Below are 20,771 nucleotides of genomic sequence, written 5' to 3' on the forward strand. Positions count from 1 at the left end.
GACAAGCGCAGTGAGAAAAGCCATTGCTTTTTTGCTAAAGCTAACAAAATAACTAGCTGTTTTAATCAAGGAAAATTGTAGCAATATCAAATGGTACTCAATTTATTTTGGAAAAAGATTTATAATTTTGAATCCTTTACTTTTAAACTAAAATAAAAGCAATTATGGGTTATGTTTCCGGTGTAACACATTAGTTAACAAATTCATTATAATTTAAAGCAAGCATTTCTTTACTTCCTTTAATTTAGGATTAATATACATTTTTATTAAGCAATGTAGTGTGTTGTGTATTTTCTGATTAAGATTTAACATTGTTTTCACGTCACCATGTTAAGTAAAAAGAAAGGCTTTAACTCTAGGTAACCTTTAGCATAATTAATGCTTTTATAGCCTTGCAGGGGATATTTTAACTTTGGGTTTGAATATTTTAATAACTATTGTAAATATATTTGTCTGCTATTATTTTAAAAATCCCTTTATTAAAAATTATATTAACTTAATAAATATGTTACCATACTATATAACATTTATAAGCCACATTTGTTCACAGTGATCTCACATTCCGATTTCCATCTATGCCTTTCCAGACCAATCAGCCTGGTGCTGGAGCCCATCCTGAAGGAGCCCGGCGACATCTCCTTCACGTGGCTGGAGATCCACCGCACCAAGAACGCGCTGCTGCAGCAGTTGGACCTGCATGTGAATGCGAGCGTGACCACGGGCATGGGCTCCCAGACCTCCTCCCAGTCCTCCCCGGGATCAGGTTCGGGGATTGGCGGGCTGGGCTCCGGTGGGTCAGGATCCGCTGCCAACGCCGGAGGCTCTGCAGGCGGGGCAACGGCCAACGAGACGCTGAACGAGTTCGGCTTCTTTCCCAAGGAGTCGGACTGCGAATACAAATGTCCTGAAATTGATGCATGCATTGCGGCCAGCCTGTGGTGTGATGGTAAGTACAGATTGCCGGCTGAGGCCACAGCCCATTTCTCAGAGGGTTGCCGAATGGGTTTTCGCATGAGAGCACGGAATGCAAATAGTTTATAGAAGCCGACGTGGTCCAGAAACTTTCATGCGTTCAACAAAATAGGTCAGCAGAAACTACTTTCAAAAAACTTAATAAGCTAAACACATCCTGAATTTTTAATAATGATTAAAGTCAAAGAGATTTTGAAGTACGGCTTTCAAAAAAGTTAATAAGCTAAACTCATGCGGAATTCTTAACACTGATTAAAGTACAAAAGATGTTTAAGAAAGACTTCATTCATTTTTAGTTCATTAACTGTGGCTATTTTTCTACAAATATTAATCCAGAAAGCCTTTCTCTAAAACACATTATTAAATTATTAAAATTATTAATGTTCATTTATAATATTCTTGTAATGTTAAAGGGTTAATGATAGTGTCTTGTTTTAAATGTTGTTCTTAAAAATTGTATAACCGATCGCTGCTTACATGATATACACTGGTCGGCATATGTATTTTGACAAAATAAAAGTTAAGTATACTCATAACTTGAATTTACTTCTTGTAAACTATAGACATCAATGGAAAGGTAATTTCAATGCCGTTTGAATGATACAATACATTTCTTTACCCATTCAGTACTTATTGAAAAGGACAAATTTGTGTAAATCAACTTTTAAATTTTTTTTTCAAACTTTTTTCCTCGACTTGAAAACTTAAACTTTTTGATGCAAAAAGTTTCTTCAAACAAAAATAATAGTAACTGCAAAAAGAATTTTTCAAAAATCATTTTCCTTATATTTTTTATGATTTTTTGAAGGTGACAATGTCGGAAAAAATTTGTATGAAAAAGAGAAAAATATGGCTCAAATGCCTGTTTTTAAGCATTTTCAAAAATTCATAAAAAATATAAGGAAAATGATTTTTGAAAAATTCTTTTTGCAGTTACTATTATTTTTGTTTGAAGAAACTTTTTGCATCAAAAAGTTTAAGTTTTCAAGTCGAGGAAAAAAGTTTGAAAAAAAAATTTAAAAGTTGATTTACACAAATTTGTCCTTTTCAATAAGTACTGAATGGGTAAAGAAATGTATTGTATCATTCAAACGGCATTGAAATTACCTTTCCATTGATGCCTATAGTTTACAAGAAGTAAATTCAAGTTATGAGTATACTTAACTTTTATTTTGTCAAAATACATATGCCGACCACTGTAATCAATAACAATCAATGCCTTCCCTTGGGTATGATTTCTAGTCCGCATGTTAATCTAAGCCCCAAATCTAAACGTTTTCTTGGCGCAATGTTGCTTTGGTAAAAATGTGATGCTATGCTATACACTTTTTAAAATTGCATACCTCCCTTATTTGGAGAACTCTTATATCTCTCATAAGAGTCCTCGAACTCCCCTCTGACCTGGAGTTTTGCATTATTTGTACGTGATTGGCGCTCAGTCCAGGGCTCTGGGCTATCCATTTGCAGCGTGCGCTCGGCAGTAGGCAACCAAAAATTTCACTTGTGGCTGGCTTGTCTGTTAATTTCGAGGCAGGCTGTCCCGCTTTTGTAATCAGGCAAAGTTTCCTGACAACTGCACACAGGCTGCACCAGAGCTGCTGGTTGTTAGTTGCTTCGTTGGTCGGTTGTCGTCGTTGTCGGCGGTTGTTGGTTGTTGGCGGTTGTTGCCGACTGGTGGGATGGCTGGTTGTTGGACAAACCCGCAGCAGCAAATCCCCGAAATGTCTTGCGCAAAAAGTTTGTCCCAGTCCGGCGGCAGCCCAACCCAAATGGCCGCAACAGCTGGGCCAAACTTATTTGCGATGCACTTGAGAGATGAAGGACAGGAAAAAATACTGAAAAATTCAAAAGGTCCATTGAAGTTATAATACCCTGTTTACACAAATCTAAACAATATAGTTAAATTCATTTCATATAATCATTAGTTTTTCAAACCTTAATTTACACTTCAATTTAAAGTTTTTTACAATTTTAAAAAGGCATAGTTTATCTCCCGCCTATATCTACTGATATCAAGAACAAATACTATAAAATCAATGATTGCCTTGAACATTAAATATTTATGTACATACAAAAGTGCTGGCTTTATCAGTATTCCATTCAATAGGGTATGATTGCATTTTACTAACACATTCAAAGCCATATGACTCTTTAAAGTGTTCGCTTGGGGGGAAAAATACAAAAGCTGGCCTGGACTTTGCCTTTCTAGCTTCAATTATTTATGGGCAACCAGGCGCGTCTGCATCTGGAGCTGGTTAACCGCAAAGCCAGGGCATTAAACAAGCTTTCGGACCCCACGGGCCACTCAAGTGACACTGCATTCAATTTGTAACCTTAGAGTAGGCCACCCGGCTGCGATGCTCATGCTCCCTCCCCAAAACCCCAATCTACTTTCAATTTTTCAATCAGCGCTCGAAACTGCCTCTATCTCGGTTACTGAATCTGTTCTTACACTAAGAGAAAATTGTCCTTTATTTTTTACTCTTGTGATTTGATACTAAATATGAATATATCTTCAGATAAGTTTTCTATTTAAGCTGTTTAATCAATATAATTATTTAACTATATTTATTTTAAAAAATAAGTAAGTCCAAACTATAGAGTTGACTAGATGTAAAAATAAATTCTACAGATTCGGTCGAAATATAAAAGGTCTTACATATAATCAGAAGAACATTTGCTGAGGAAAGAGTTTTTATACAAACGTATAAATAAACCTTTTTTTTGAATACCTTTAAAATTTATTTTTTAAAAATAATCTATTTCTGGTCGATTTTAAAAAGTTTTGTATAGTTTTATATAGCAGTTATCTTTAAATACCAGAAATTTATTATAGTGATATAGATTTTAGACCAGCTTGTGCTTTGTAAAGGCATGGTTTGGTTCAAAGAGGTCTGAAAAATCCGAATCTGTCTGGGGCTGAAATCTTTTTTAAGCCAGTAACATCTAAAAGCTTATAAAAATATGGTTTTAAGAGAAACGTGTACTCATACTCGAACAAATGATTGTCACCCTAAGATTTCCGCGACATGGCTGTTTAGGCGGTTTATTTCTATTATATATAACCAGAGGGAACTAAAATGGCTAATATACTTATATTATCGACCGCTTACCCTAATGTATCTAAATGATCTCTGCCTTTCAGGTCACCACAACTGCCCCAGTGGGTTCGACGAGTCGGAGGAGGAGTGCGGTACCGCTCGCAAGCTGCTGGAGTTGCCGGGCGGCGTGTTCGCCGCTCTGGGCTGCATCGCGGCCGCCTTGACCGCCTGCCTGATATTCTGCATGTTCGGCCTGATGAGGAAGCGGAAAAAGTCGGTGGTCCAGAAGGGCGCCGGAGTGGGCGGAATGGGCGTGGGCGGCATGGGCGTGGGCGGGATGGGCGTGGGCATCGGGTTCATGAACGGAGCGAGCAACGGCAACGTCTCGGCCGCCAGCATCGGAACCCTGAAGAAGGACTTCAAGAAGGAGGCCCTCTTCATTGACCCGGCCTCCTGACACGGACTCCAGCCGGTCGAATATATCCACGTGGACCGGGAGACCACCGTGTGATATGTTGCCGCCGGCTGTGGCATCACCTATGATCATGTGGAGCTTTCCATGGAGCTGGCCTGACCGATGGATCAGTCCGCTGATCCCGTTCAAAATCTGGCCTGGAGATTTTAAAGAAACAGAGTCGACGCCTGGAGGTATGAGAACACTAAAAGAAACTACGTTTTAAGCCGATAACTTTTTCTAAACGCTTCTGGGAGTAACAAAATGCGCACGAGCGTATTAGCGTATGTAGTCCTAAGGAAAACGTGTTATTTAGTTGATTATATTTTCTTACACTGCCATTATTAACTGTATTGATCAACTAGTCTGTATATAGTTTTATTTGAAAAACTAAGTTAGCAAGAAGTCAGGACTTGGAAAGCATAGTATTCAGTTTTAAATTTCCCTATATTTCGTTATGAATTATTATTTACATATTTACTGCGATTGAATTCAATCATTATAAATACAATTTAATAAAGTTCGTGTCCAATAATATGAAATCTTTTCAAGCCAAAAATACTTTAATGATCAATTTAAGGTACACTTAGTAATTCAAGCAACTCCTCAGAGGTTTCCGAACAAAACATAAATGAGTAATTTGCAGTTGAATAAATAAAAATATAAAGTCAACCAAATTTAAAATGAAATCAATGGTACGTAATTTAATCTGATAGCCAGTCCTGACTTCTTCATAATTTCTTATATTTGGCAAAGGAATTTCACCACATTTCATTTAACTTAGACTACATACGACGAGCAAAATAAGAAAAAACTATTGTAAATTAGGTACCTTTAAAACCAGTTAGATCAGCTAGAGAGCAAACAATTCGTGGGCAGTTAGTAGATGCCTTCGGCATATTTACCACATAGCACTAGCACCCATTAAAAGAAAGTAAACAAATTACATTTAGCGACTAAACGGAAGAGATCAGAAACTACAATGAAATTGTATAGAAAGAGCAACTCAAAGAGCAGACCCCTATCCGTAGGGCCTCTCTGGCATTACTTTTAAGCTAGACTAGGTAAAAAACTGTTAGCAGCATTTGAAAACGAGTTGGGGAAGGTCGAGGGAAATCTCTAAAGTGTTGTGATCTAAGGCATGCACATACTGAACTATGTTTAAACAGAAGCAAATCGAAGCATTTACATGATTAATACTCACAGCCGGATGCGTGGTATGATATACACATATTTGTATAGGTACTAGCTATATAGACTAATAAGATGGCAGCACTCTTGGGTTTTTTATCGTACAGCACAACACATAAGCAAAGGACATCACCTAGTGGTTTATTATATACAAGTCGATACAAGTTGATAAAATGCAATTGTTATTAATGAATTAAGTAGAACTCCAAGCCAGAGATATGTTCACTTTCATCTTAATCGAGAGAACTGCCAAAGGATTATAAAACAAAACAATCAATGTAAATATTTCTGTCGAGCAATTACTTGTTTTATGCCAGCATTTATGTTCGTAACATGAACACAAATTGTTTCCCATAAGTAGCTGCATTAAGTAATATTCCTAAAGGTATTTAGACTTTGTAAAAACTACATGCAAAGAGTAATAACAAACTGTACGCAAAACTAACGTTTAAGTCACGGCCCATAACCCATATAAACAATCAAACTTTTGGCAGTTGCAGTAGAATTAAGCAAACACCAAAAAAAAGCGTAAAAACAAGACATAAGTACTTTATTTTATAGACATTGAAACTAGGAAAAAATTATAAACTGAAACAAAACATTCACTGGCAGCAATGAGAATTTTAAAAATTTAAGAACCTCTGCCATGTGCAGGCAGAGTTCACATCCATAAAAACCCATTAATATTTCAAATCCAACCGAAAAGCATTTGTATAAAAAAATATATGATTTAGTCTGCATAAAAAGGTAAAAGGAAGTATATACATAAATTAAATCAAACATTTTCGGTTGGCATTTTTTGATAGCAAATAACCTAAATATTTATAGCCGAAAAAGAAAAAATACGAACGAAACGCACTTTGTACAATTTAATAAAAAACAAAGAAATATTGTTTCCAGACACACCACGGCATACATATAGGATATTTTACACGCATTCAAATAAGGGATAAAACAATACTGAAAAATATATGAAAACGAAAAGAAATTAAATTAAATGAAATGGCGCATAGGCCAAAAATGCATTTTTGCTGCCGGAAGTTGAGGATGCAACAAAATATAAAGAACACCGTTGGCAGTGCATTTAATAGGTAGCTTTAGGACCAGCTGGAAGTGGATCGATCCACGCTGCAACTACTTCGTTGGCCACCATTGTCACACAAAAACACTCACATCTCAATCATCAGTTCGGTTCAGTTCCTTCTCTCAACCAAACCAAACCAAACTATGGAAATTTCTGTGCCAACTGTGTTTAAAGTAGAACTCAAAGATAAAATACGAATAAAAAGAGAGCGAGTGAAGAAATTGAATTATGACCGCGCATAAAACATTGCATGTAATTTATTTGAAATGTTCGAAAAAACGTAGACGAAAAGAGAAGAAACTGTGCGCGAGATGGTAAATAATAATAAAATACAGACAGCTGTGTAAATAGTCAGACGGCGTACAGTCTACGCATATTTAATTAAAACTCAAAATAGAAAACCAATGGAAAAGGAGATCATGTCTTATGTTCAATGTTTTCAAATTCCACCACTTCATTTCGCCGTTGGATAGCGTAAGTTTCACTTGTATGATAAATAAAACTAAACAAATATTTATATAGAGATATTATACGTATATGAAAAAGGAAAACCTTAAAATAATGACGCACTGAATCAAATAGATGAAACGAGTATTTAAAACCAAGACAATTAAAACCAAAAAGAACTTTAAGCAAAATAAAACTGAGAAAAAATGGAATTTAAAACAGCGCACCTGTCTTTATTAGCCGAATTTGGGGCTGCGGGTGGCTGGTTGGCTGGGTGATTTTTGGGGGCCTGTGGGCGGAATGCCAACCGTTCCGTTTGACGCTTGGGGAAAAACCGTTGGCCAAACTAAGGCAAACTCAAAATCGTGTCCAAATAGCTGGCAGTCAAGTAGGCCACAGATTTTGATTGCCCGCATCCGGGCAGCCATCGGTGGACATCCCCGAAATTCAGAACATCGAACGAGATGGTGTTAAAGCCAAGCCGGCTGCTCCAGGCGTGGGTTCTCACCGGTTGGGATTGGGACTGGGAATGGGACCGGGCTGTTGGTTCGGGCCTTCCCTGGTTACTGACCCGCCCAGTGGACAACGTTAGCGTTAACCCGCATAAAACATAAGCCACCGAGCTCGGTGCTCGTGTTGTGTGCTCTATGTGCCACAGATTCCAACGCCTCCCCGAACTCCCCAGTTCTGTGACTCTGTGTTTATGGCCGGCAGCTCGGTTTCTGGCCCTGGCAACTTTGCCCCTGGACTTGGCCAAAATGGCTTTGATAAGCGTGGGCGACAGAAGGCCCGGAAAATGCTAGCGAGGCGTGGCAAAGGACTATTCGCTGAGTTCGAAAGGGTTTGATATAAGGGTAAGTATTCAAATAATTATAGACATTACAATGGGCTTTTGGCCCAAAAATATGCTAATTTTAATGTATTTTTTTATAATGATTTGGGTACATGTTTGCTTAGCAATATAAAAAACAATATTTCAAATATATCTAAAACTCTTCTACTAAGACCATGTTTTCGGAGAGTCCCAAAATAACCCATCCAGAAAAAATGATAACTGGTAAACGGATCATCAGTAAATTATAATGTAAAATCTAATGACAAAAAGAATGAACAAAAGCGGTACATCATTTTTGAATTATCATGTCCATCGAATTGCTTTACGTCAAGCTCAACGACCTGAAGAACATAACGTTCAAGGAATATATCTCCCAAACTATTGGTCCGATGAAAGTTTGTTTGAGTGTGACAACTTTACCTAATTTAAAAAATAAAATTTAAAATAATTGTTTTTTGTTTTAAAACCCTTGTAATCTCTCAACATATATGCCCCAATCTTTGCTGCCTTAAGCTAACTGGAAAAGACAGTCAGTTTGTAAAAACACAACTTCAGAAATTGTATATTGAATAGATTTTTAACCCGTTTTATTTTCAAATTTTGAAATTAATAAAATAAACTTTTATTACTTCACCTATTATATTTAGTTTTTGTAAACATCTAATAATAAATAAAGCATGGTTTATTATGTTTTTAAAGCAAACACGTACTCAGTTTAGATAACTTCATTTTTTATACATTTTCAACATTTTATGTTATTTATTGTTTTCAATTGTTTGTTTTAAGTTTTAAAATAACATATGTGTATAATACTAACCAACCCTCGCTGTGTTAAATACACACTCAAACACCAGGCCAATATAATATATACGCACACCTGCCAGTGACACACACACTCGCCTATTTATATTTGCACCTAGGGCCAATTGCAGTTGTTTACAATTGAGTGGCCAGCTCGGCAGATTCGGAACAACAACAAACGAGCAGTTGGCAGCAAAAAAAACCATAACACCGGGCCAAAGATATAGCCAACTTATGGCGAGTGACCACAATGGGACAGCTGATAAACTTAACCCGAAAACTGACAGCCGAACAACTCGTCAGCTTTCATGTTTTGAAATCGGGGAAAGAGCCCGATCATTCCGATGGCTCATTTATCTCAATCGATTTGAACACTCATCGGATGCAATGTGCAACAACTTGGCAAGTTTTCAGCAACTCACTTTGCATTTTATTGCTTTCTTAGTTGTAATTACAGAAGTGCCTAAAATTATTACCATATAAAATAAAGGCATGTGCCGCCAACACACTCTTTTTTATTTTATTAACATATTTCGTCTGTTTTAATGTTGAGGCTGGCATTTTTAGATTTTTTGTCATTGTTGTCGAGAAATTTACACGAATTTTCAGCTTGTTGCTGAAATAAAAAAAGGTTAGTAAGTTTGAACAATCAGTTTTTTGTCGTTCCTAAAAAAGTGTGGACCTATGCAGATAGTTGTGGGTAAACGCTTAAATCTGGAAGCCGTCTGACGCCAGTCAGCGGACAAGTAAGCAACAGTGGCAGAAACAAGTTTGTGTTCCTCAGGGAGCAATAACAAAAACAGTTTTATAATAATAAAATAGAAAAATAAAGGAAGAAAAGACTTATAAATAATAAGCAGAGCTTACAGACTTATTAAAAAATAGTTTATTACGGTTACTATTTTGTTATAATTTTCATAAAATTTAAAATTTATTTCAACAATTTATTGTTTAGTTTAAATATATTATTTAGCTTCCATTCTTAACAGAGCTTATTCTTTTCTAATATCAGATCTGTTAAGTGACTTCTTTGACTTTCCATTAATAAGAAATTAACATTTTCATTTGAATGAACAAATTTATTTTAATAATACATTATTAAAGCCAAATATTTAAATTATCTTCATTGACTAAATCTTGATTTCCAAACACATATTTAAAAAATTAAACCAATCATTTGCATTGAAGTTTAATTTTTTTAGCCACTGTACCACAAGTAGCCGCAGTCGAATAAGGGTCAATGAGCTTTGTGGACAGCAAGTGCGGAGACCGAGGGAACTTAATTCTTATAGAAATTTCAGATTTGACTCTGGGTGAAACTAAGCACTATTATCCAGAGTTAGCCAAAGAACGATGGTAGAAGCCAAAATCGAGAAGAATCTTTTATTTATGCACGACTGGCAAAAACTAATCGATGGAAATTACAAAAGCGGGAAGGTCAGCTTTTCGACTTCCCAATAAGGGGGAGAAGTTCAAAGGTAAACCTGTTTTTAGTTCTTATTCTCTTCCTATAAAAAAATTAAAATAAGTTGAGTTGATTTCCAAGTTATATTTTTTGCCAACGTGGTTAAGATCATACGGAATGTTCTTTTTGGTTAATATTATAGCTAGAGTTGGAATAGCCAACTGTTTCAATAGAGGATATTGAAACAAGTGCCCAAATTAGATTCCTTGCGCGGAGAATAATGCTGCTGTTTAAACGACCTAAATAAATATGTCTAAGTAGATTAATGTCAGATGTCGGGTAATAATAAAACTGTTACCACAGACAAATGGGCTACAGTCACGTCCACTCCGTCAGTCAAACCCCGAACAAAGAGCGGCGAGAAGAGCGAGCAAACAGAGCCGAAGAGAGCGATCTTGGCCGCTGAAGAAAATGGTAAAAGCAAACAGCGGTAAGCCGCTGCCAACGTCTTAAAGTTGGCCAAAAAGGCGGCCAAGTGCCCCCAGGAACATTCAGTCAAGCCGCGATCGCCGAGCTCTACGGACGTCTCTATCTTCATACCTCTTCGGGAATCGGAGTGAACTCAAGTGCCGACCGGAAAATTCTTTCGGCCAAGAAAGGTCTTAGAAAAAGATCTCAATCGATTGTGTTTTTTGTGTAATACCCATTGGATGTCTTTGAACGCCGAACGATCGTACAAAATGAAGCTGCGCGACGTGGAAAATGCCTTCAAATACCGGCGTATACCGTATCCCAAGCGGTAAGTGTGATCCGGCCGAGAAAAAGCCAGAGGAGAAAATATTTCTTTCACTCGAGAATGGACTTCGTTTCAAAGAGGAAATGCAATTGAGTTCCAGTTTCAGTTTAATTGAAAACCGGTCATAATTGCTATTGAATGGTCAGAGAATTGAGTTGGTAGATCGAAGATTGCGTTCGCCTCGACGGCTGAAGATTAAAGCAGACTCTGCTCTCGATTCTCCATAAAAAGCGTTTAACTTTCCGTTTTTCGCAGCTGGCTAAAAGTGAAAGACATTTCAGGGTCGCCGCATTTGATAAATATAATTAAATAAAAACTTCAATTGCTCGCAAAAACAGTTCAAACATTTTTGTCGGACTTTAAGTACTGCCAGCAAGTAAATTAATTGCAGCTATTTCTACACATGAAAAAATGTAATTTGGGTCTTAAGTTGCATTTGGATCTCAGTGATCTCGTGCTTTTCAAATGCGTTACAAATTCGCACATTTTTATAGCTAGTAATAAAAGATAAAGCTCATAATATCGTATTTTAATATGATTTAAGACTTTTTTCTGAAAAACGTTTTTAAAGTTGCAGGCCACCTTAATAGATAGCTTAAGCATTTATGTAGGAATTTAATTGCTGGCATCCAATAAGTTAGTTGTATCGATTTCTACACATAGAAAAATATAATAGTATTTGGTTGAGATTTCTAAAATTCTGCGCAAATTAAATACTTTATTTAAATATATTTTGGTTATTAAGATGCGATTTAAGATACTGATAAGGTATTTAATCTACAAAAATATCTAACCATTATATCGCAAAGGCCTTAAACTTTTTAATTTATCTTATAATTTAATTTATTTCTTGATTCTTAAAAACTTTTCTGTGTGCATTTATGTGGCTGGCTTTTTCAATTCTTGCTCTAGTTTAAAAGCTACAGTCTTGTTTATAATTTTTTTATTGCTGTTTTTTATTTTCAATTCTTTTCATAATTCATTTGGTGTAGCACCTTGGGGCCAGTTTACAGAGATGAAAAGAGGAAAACCACAAAAGCCGAGCGCAACTTCAACTATTTCAAGTAGCCAAAAGCGCTGTGTCTTACCACCTTCCCTCGAACTGCATTGTGTGAGATTACATTTTTCAGTGTTTGTTCTGGCCTTTTACAGAACGCAGCTCGGCTCAGTTCAGTTCGGCTTGGCTCAGATAAAAGTTGGGACCCGCTGACTTGACTGCCCGCTCATTAGTCGATGGTTGATGGTCGTCGGACGGCGGTTTCTGCGGCCGCCCATAACAATTTTGGCTATTAAAAGGTGTTTAGGCCAGAGATCTCAGCCACTGCGTCCGCTATTGTGCAATGCTCGCTATTTTTTACGTTTGCATGGCCAAAATTGTGGCAACGAGTGCGTCGAGATGTAAACTAATGATAGACCGACTACACATGTTATGGACTAATTGGCTTTTGGGAAACTTCAGCTTTTGTTGATTTAAAAAGGGTGTGAGAATTTGCTTTTCATTAAAGCAAACTGGGCAAGAGTCATGGCTAACAGATATTTGCATACAAGTGTGAGTTTTTGAAAAAAAAATAGATAAAGCGTTAAAGTAGAAAAATATTAAAAAACAACATTGATGATAAGAAAAGTTCTTTACTATTTAAAATTAAACAGCATTTCTGAACCTATCCCATTCAAGGTTTGCGTAATATTAAACTCAATTAAACTTTTTTTCCCTACTTATTAAGCCGCCGTTTATTATCGCGATTCCAAGCCCATTTCCCTCGTTTATTTACAGAACAAATTATTACATTTAATGTATGAATTACTGGCATTAATTAAACAGATGATTTAAATGTAGATATGCACTTTCTGTGATTACCGCTCGCAGTAGCATAAATTTCACGCTCGTTTTGACAATTTCATGCAGCTGCAAACTCTCAGTCAATCAGTTGGTCACTCAGTCAGTCTGCCAATCAATCAGGTAAACATTTGTTTTTTATCCATTTCCGTTTGTCCAGCGATTTGGCGAAAAGACAATCTTAACATTTGCACAGCAAAATTATGCAAATATTTAAACATGGATATGATTTATGGCGTGTGAAAAGAATTGTGCTGTGCTGGAGAGAAAAACAAATTCCCAATGTGCGTACTGCCGTTATTTGCACAGCTCTTTTGTGCGTTTTCAAATTGATATTAATTAATTAAATTAATTGGTTTTGCTTAAACAACTCTCCGACAGATGTTTGGCAGCTTCATTACCCAGGCACGCGATAAATACGCATTGGAGAAAATGAGTTCTTTGCACTCGGTTAATAAAAGCTGTCGAATTCGACTTATGAAGTCGGTCTCAATCAACCGACCGAGTAGAATCGAATTCGGTTATGCAACACTTTCCCGTGAATTAGCATAAATTACGTTTTCTGATTTATTATCCATATAGATTAGGGCTTACCTAACACCACACTTACTTTTATTTTCACTGCAAGCCGAAGCGTGACAGAAATTATTTAGAACGCCCCAAAAGCGGGTCAGCTGGGAAAAAGAGGCAGAAGACTCAAGCCGGGCTTCTTCGAAGAGACTGTAGCGGGCTCTTCGGCTTTCTGAGTCTTTCTTCTGCGCGTCTCTCTTTCTTACCGATTTCTTTCTTTCTTCGGGCGCCACGACTTGCAGTCACTCACACTCGCGTAATTACATTTTGTTTCCAGCTTTGTCTTGCGTTTTGTCTTATTTTGTCTGTCTTATTGCAATGGAAATGATGTTATATTGGGAATTTTACACGCTGCCGGTGGCCGCGGGAAAGTTAATTATTGCCGACAGACTGCGGCGGGTGGCAAATTAAAAAAAATTAATTAAGATCTCAAATTATTTCTTAAGTTGTCTGTTTTTAGGATGCAATTACGCATTCATCGCTGTTACTCTCGCAGAAAGAAATTAAAACACATTATTATCAACGAGGACAAGTAAAATATCTAAATATAACTCCTTATAACCTGAAAGACATCTACGAATTTATGTTCGTATAACTTTAAACTCATTTCACTACACGCAAAAAAATGTTAAGGTAAACTTTACCAACATAATAGTTAAATGGTCCCAGCCCATCAAATTGTCAATTTGACCAACGAAATAGTTACACTTCCAAGAAAAAATACTCAAATTACCATTTTATGGTAGTTTTACTATTAAATAGTTACCAAAGCACTAATAAAATGCACTTAACTATTTTAAATTGGTGTTAAACTTTTTTATAATTGCGTAACTATCCCTATTGTCAGTTTTATCCATAACAAAAATGTAGTACTTAAAAAAAACTTTAATAACATATCCCACTATCTGCAACCGATATCTTGATAGACCTACGCCACACAAACCGCTCAATGCTGTTTTTAAATAGTTTACCCACTACAAAGTAAGCAGAGCAACAGGACACAATCTAGTTATCTTTAAGCCCGCACTTTACAGCATTTTCCCAAAAACTTCACACCTAACCCGCATGATCTGGTGAAACTCTAGGCCCTCCGCCCACTTTTCGCTCCCTTTTTCACTGATAATTTCGCACGCAACTTTTGGCAAGTGAAAGCCCACAAAATATTCACATGTTTTGTATACATTATAGCAATTTATGACCGCAGCCGTTTAGCACCTTTCAGAAGAGACGGCCACAATTTTACTGGGCCAATTCCAGAGAGCAACAAACGCCCACCAGCAGTCTATAACTATACGGCTGTTATTAGTTGGTCGTAAAAACAAAAACTTTGGTTATGCCCGCGTGGACTCCAAAAACAAACGCCCTCTCCCACGGCAAATGGGACGAAAAAGTTTTTCTGCCTTATGTAAAACGGTCAAATGTCGACCTGGGTTACGGATAAAATGCAAACAAATTCGCATTATTTTTAGCATAGTACATAGACCCTATAAGAAAGGCACAAGCTGATTAACACAATCATGTGAAAAAAGTGCAACACTTTTGGCTAAAAATAAAGCAAGTGCAAAAGGCAAAAAACACAGCCGTAGACAGACAAGTGGAAATTATGTGTATAGCTTTCACTTGATATACAAATATGGGCTTTGGACAAGGGGGCGTGGCCAGCAATGCGTAACAGCCAAGTGATGATGACAATGATGAATTTTTTGTCTTCTGGCGGGCTTCAAGTTTGAATTTGCCAAGTGTAAATGGCCGGGCAAAAGGTGAGGTTGAGCGGAAGGTGGAATTAGTTGTGCGGTGGAACTAGTTCAAAGTCATTGGGGAGCGTGTTTAAAACGAGATATTCATTCAGCAATCAAGGCAGAGGTTAAAAAATGTTTTTCTAGCAGCCAGTTGACGGTTTATACCATACATTTTAAAATATTTGATCATCGTTGTAGCCATGTTTTATATAACATAGAGTTTTGAATTAAACACGAGCCACCTTGTACTACATTTTAACTTAAACAAATGATCATCAACTAATTACCCTTTCACCCGACTAATAAAAACAATGAACACAACTCATTAATACCACTTCAGCCAACATAGTCCCCTTAATTTATTTCAGCACTTCCTTGCCCGAAGAAAAGACTTTCATAAAAATTATCTTTATGCAACGCACAAAAGGTTAAAAAAAAAACAGAAAAACCTCCTTTCAATTTTGTTTTTCCCAAAACATATCAAGCTGAGTCTCGTACTCTCTCATAAAATTTGATTGTTTTTGATCAAATATGCATGCAAAATGCTATAAATAAGAAACCGGGCTGAAATGTGAAAAAAATAAAATGTTTACTTGTTTGCCAGCGTTTTGCCGTTTTGTTTTTAAGTTTGGCAAATGCAGACAAGGCAAAATTGGATTTAATTTCTTTGCTGCTTCTTCACTCTCTCACGGCGAAAGTGAGTTAACGCTCAGCCTCAGATCCGAACTTGGGCTTCCTCGAGTATGTAAATCACTTTTTTACAGCCCGCCAGGCGAACTGCTGGAGATTTATGGGCGCCAGCTACTTAGGCGAGCAGAATACTCAGCGGTGGGACATGTCTGGGATCCCAAGAGATACCTGGATTCCCAGGTGGGTGGAGCTGTTAACCATGTGGAGAGGAACTCCATTACCAAGTGAAAGCATTGAACTGCAATTAGCGGACGCATTTATGATTCTTTTCACTTTTCTGGCAGCCAAGCATTCAGAGAACTTTTGGTGTTAATTGAAAGAAACCGGATTACCGATTCAGTTTCACTCTTTTCCGCTTGATGATCAATTTCTTAATAAATACTTTCAAGGAGTGCCAAAAACTAAAATAACTTTGTAGTATTATTTAGGAATTACGATTTCTGGCCTACGTCAACAGAACTTTCCCCGATGTGTGGAAACTGAAAATCTATATGTTTCTGTTCCACTCCCTTGCACTTGAGAAGTCGAACAGGCCCGCCATAAAAGGCCATTTCATCAACTCTTGAGAAAACTAAAAAAACTGCAATAAACCAGTTTGATAGTTGGCAAATATTGGCCAAGACCGAAACAAATGCACTTTCAAATGCAAGCAAAGCCGAGCAGTCGAAAAGTCGAAACAAAAAGGCGAAGGCAACGCCTAGGCAGAAAAAAAGTCAAACTACAAGATTCCGTGAGCATATAAAGAGCGGAGTCTAGAAACCGACCCCCAACAATGGACCAGGCCAAAATTGAAATTGTAACAAAATGCTCACGACAAATATGCGGTTTTTGTCCGTCCCGACTTACAAGTTTTTCCCCATTTTCCGCCTTCCTCTCTCGCTATATATAAGCGTATCTCCTGCCTTTGGCTGTGCCACTCCAAAAGCCAAAAGCTGCATCATGACGTAATGACCACATGAAGCAGCCCGGCCAAGTCATGTGCCTCTCGCTGGCTTTTAGGCTAAGCCGCAAACGGAAAATCGGTCCACAGCTCGAGGAGGATCCCGAGCCTTCCTATAATTAAATATTTTTTAATTGCGCTCTCTGCGGTCTTTTAATTGCCGGAGGATTGGCCTAGGCATGACAAGTATGTGAGGAAAAACTAAAAATCTTGCCTGCATTTTCTTGGAGTGGTCATTCCAGATTTAAATGGCAATGGGGGCTGGAGATTAGAGTTATTATAACTCACAAATAATTGAAGTTTATGATGCTTGAGCAACTGAAGAAACTTATGGGAGAATTTTATGTGACTTTAGAGGTGTTAGATACTGGATCTTGAAAAAGATACAGGTCCGTGAAGTAATATCCATTAGCATTCATTTCATTGGCCAATAAAGTGCATTTTAATGGAGATGATAGCTGCCTTTTTTTAATGTTTTAGATAGGGGAGTGTAGGGTAAGGTGACGAACTCGGCAATCTCATAAGTGGCATTCCGTCAAAAATTACAAACAATTGTTGTCGGTTTCTCTTATCATGCCGACATAGAATTTACAATAATATTATCAAGAACTCATTTTTGTAAATATAATCCCAGAACTGAAGTTGACATGTTTTGTAAGTGTTCAGTTACATTTTTACCCCATTTTTATATATTTTCACCAGTTCTTGAAGAAAAATAAATTATTTTCACATCTGCAAAGAGTTTTATTGTGTGTTTATCAGTTTGTCACCTTACCCTACAACTTTTAAAAGTGAAAAAATTAGTTTAGCACTAAAAATAAGCAAATCCTTGGTTAATGGAATGATTTAATTAATTGACTAACCAGGCTAACATCAAAAGACTTGTAACAAAGAGTTTCTTATAAACGACATTTCCATGTCTACCCATCGATCAAAGTCTGGAGGTCCAACTACTGCTAATAAAAATAATCCTTAAATTAATGCTTTACAAACTGGTGGATTGCTTACAATCGCTACAAAAATACCACAAACTTTATGGATCATTAAAGTCCTGGTTTGATTGCCCTAAATTGCCGGCCGCCGAAAGAGTTAACGAATTGGAATTGCTCTGTTAAGGAAAGTTAAATGGATCCCTAATGAATGTCGGATGTTGTAACCTGCCATTGAACACCCCCAATAAGAGCTGTAATCCAATTTCGCCCCTTTTCCCTCGGATATGGCAGCTGTTACTCGGAACCCGGTGAAAGGAGGTTGGCAAATCAAAATTGATTTTAATGATGCCTTCGTTCGGATCGCTTATCGGACATGTACCGAACATCATGTTCGTAAATCATAAATCTTGCTATCATTTCGTTTTGATACCACCTGGTGGGAGGAGGTCTTGGGGAGGTTTTTGCCAAACATTTTTCATTTCTCGGGGCGAGCACATGAGTATTTGGATTCGGGTGAGGAATAACTGCCGAAAAACGCCCTGATGGGGTCACAAGCTGTGCGTGTACTTTCCACGGCCACTGTTTTAGAGTCTTGAACCAATGTTTGTATACTAGGTGGAGCCTTCGCCATGTGGCAGGTGCAGCAGGTATTATTCACCCGCCTTTCACTAAACAAAAGCCAATGCTGCCAGGTGAGTTGGGTTGCGTTGAGTTTGGCCTAGCGCTTGCTTAGCTTACATCTTTTGTTTGTTTTGGCCGGCTGCATTTTGATGCTTTTGATAGTGGCATGGCTCAATGTACAACATTGTACACCTCTTTAATTAGCCAGGCCACAAGTATCTGCAAATAAAATCGAGAGGATTTTGTTTTCGCATCCTACATCACATATTTAATAACAAGTATTTATGAAAGGGAAAAGTAAAACAAATAAAGGTTTTGATATTCCATTGCTTTCTTATAAAATATACAAGATTTAGACCTATTACTCCCAATGCAACGTCAAATAGATATTAATTATTTGAGTGCCTTAATCGAACGGCATTATAGCACTTTATAATTCAGGACAATAAATAAATGACAAGCCGGATTAATTGAATTTCCTGTTTGGCTGATTAGAACACTTAAACTAACAATCCTAAGAGCTAAATTTCTTAGAATAATTTGGTAGATAAATCAACCGCTAGAAATGGCCAACATCCTTTCTCTATTCCAATGACTTCCAATTAACATAAATGCAATGGCAATCATGCGACAGACAAATACCTGCAAGGGAAATTGAATTGCTTAATTAATTTCCACACTCGCTTCCTCTTTCGAAAACAAGAGAACGCAGCAGAAGCAAATAAAACTGAAAATAAAATTTAATTTTAATGTAGCTTAGACTCGTTTAGTCAAAGATGTCCCACAGGATGCATATCCATTTTTATGCTTTTTGTTCCTTCTCTTTGGGATTTTTATGTGCGAAGCGAGTTTTCCTTCGGTCGCCGGTTAAACAAGTTGCCGAGACGATGGCGACCTACTTTTGGCATCGCCTGTGACTGGGACTGCGACTTGGACTCGGACAGAGTCTATAGATGAGAAAAAGTCGCAGATCTCTGCCGGGGCGGTGGCGAAAAGACACGGAAAACACCGTCAATATCACCAAAATCTGTTATAAATCAGGTTTTATTTATACAAATATGGCATTTATGATTTTAGTTATCTTTAACTTTCAATGTTTATTAATATTTTTGAATATTTTAGAAGAGTAAGCGTAAAAAGTATCTATTACTATTTTTCCCAGTGCATTTTCGCCTCGTCTGTGGCGCCACTTTCTTTGGCGTCCAGTTGACTGGTTGACACCAATTTGAATGGCAAGTTTCTGTCAGGCGGCCTGCTCTTTTTACATCACAAATGAGCAGAAAATCGGATCGGGTTCGCCATGTGAAAGTCAAGGAGTGATACAAATACTTAATACTTAAAAGCCCTCCCACCCCTTCAGGTGGGCACGTCTATAAGGAGGTTTCGGTTAACGCAAATTGGCGAATGTGGCCAGTGGGGATTGTGCAGCTGCCGTGGAGAAAGGATTCTTTCCTTAGGTCATGGCAATCAGTAGAGAAAATTAAACTGGGCTCCGCTTTAACTATCTTTGGGCAGTCTAATAGCATGTTTTTCTTGCCACAATAGATTTAATTGGCGTTGGCTTGGGAGTTTCAAGGGAACTGCTTGAGATAATGCAAATTTTGAAATCGATTAATGGGGTTATTGAACAGAAAAACCTTACCTGTGTATTGAATAATTCAAGTTTCTTCAAATTTATGTTTTTTATTCAACTTCAGGACTTCAAAACGGCTCAACGTGATCTACATTTTATCAGTCAAACATCTTAAAAAAGCTCTCAAAAATTGATAAGTTTCACTCTCGAATTACGTTTCAGGTTTCCATTACTTTGAGCATGGGCTTACGTCTCTTTGCCTAGTCTTTGGAAAATTATCTATAAACTCCCTTTGTCAATATCAATTTTCCTTGCCGCAAGTAGTCGTAGGTAAAATAATGACAACAATGGAAATGCTTATCATGGCCATGCAAGCTAGGAGAAGCCAACTCGAATTTCCAACGCAAGACACAATATTTTCCCCACCCCAATGCACTTTGGAGTCCATGCAGGCGTTAAATGAGAAGCGTTTGACAACTGGGAAGCCTTATCCTCCTTATACCTATTGCCCTTCAGTCGGTTGCAGTTGTTGTTTGGAGCCGCCAGAGATCAGAAATTAGTGTGCCAAGTTGTTTGGCCGGGAACCGCCCGCATATTCTTGTTCCATGCACTGAAAACCAATTTGGGGGTATGACAAGTCATTTCCAATTTTAATCATAGTTCATTTGCCCAGTCCTAAGATGGTGGATAAAGATTGGAAAGCATTAATAATGCGGACCACCGATAGTTTGGTTATCGATAGTGTCAGTCATCGACATTATCGATAACAAATAAATTGTTATACGCTGAAGCAACACCCAAAAAGTCTTCGGTTCTTAAAAAAAATATGATTTCCAGATTAAA

At 37.4% G+C, this 20,771-nt stretch overlaps 2 protein-coding genes across 7 annotated transcripts in view; both read left to right on the forward strand.

Moving 5' to 3' along the window:
- Positions 1-7,408, forward strand: part of LOC119552817 — a 78,244-nt gene extending 70,836 nt beyond the window's left edge. Inside the window, exons 13-14 of one of the 2 annotated variants that reach the window (XM_037862664.1) lie at positions 588-946; positions 4,118-4,470. In XM_037862664.1, coding sequence (XP_037718592.1) covers positions 588-946; positions 4,118-4,470 — 712 coding nt within the window. Of the gene's footprint in view, positions 1-587; positions 947-4,117 lie in introns of both variants that reach the window. The other variant, XM_037862665.1, reaches the window with a different exon arrangement.
- Positions 7,409-10,801: 3,393 nt separating this feature from the next.
- LOC119552818 (heparan sulfate 2-O-sulfotransferase pipe-like) overlaps positions 10,802-20,771 on the forward strand; it is a 41,410-nt gene continuing 31,440 nt past the window's right edge. For all 5 annotated transcript variants that reach the window (XM_037862667.1, XM_037862669.1, XM_037862666.1 and 2 more), the window contains exon 1: positions 10,802-11,029. In XM_037862667.1, the coding sequence (XP_037718595.1) occupies positions 10,941-11,029 (89 nt within the window). In that variant the 5' untranslated portion in view covers positions 10,802-10,940. The remainder of the gene's footprint in view (positions 11,030-20,771) is intronic.

This window comes from Drosophila subpulchrella, chromosome 3L (genome assembly GCF_014743375.2).
Source record: "Drosophila subpulchrella strain 33 F10 #4 breed RU33 chromosome 3L, RU_Dsub_v1.1 Primary Assembly, whole genome shotgun sequence".
Classification (NCBI taxonomy): domain Eukaryota; kingdom Metazoa; phylum Arthropoda; class Insecta; order Diptera; family Drosophilidae; genus Drosophila; species Drosophila subpulchrella.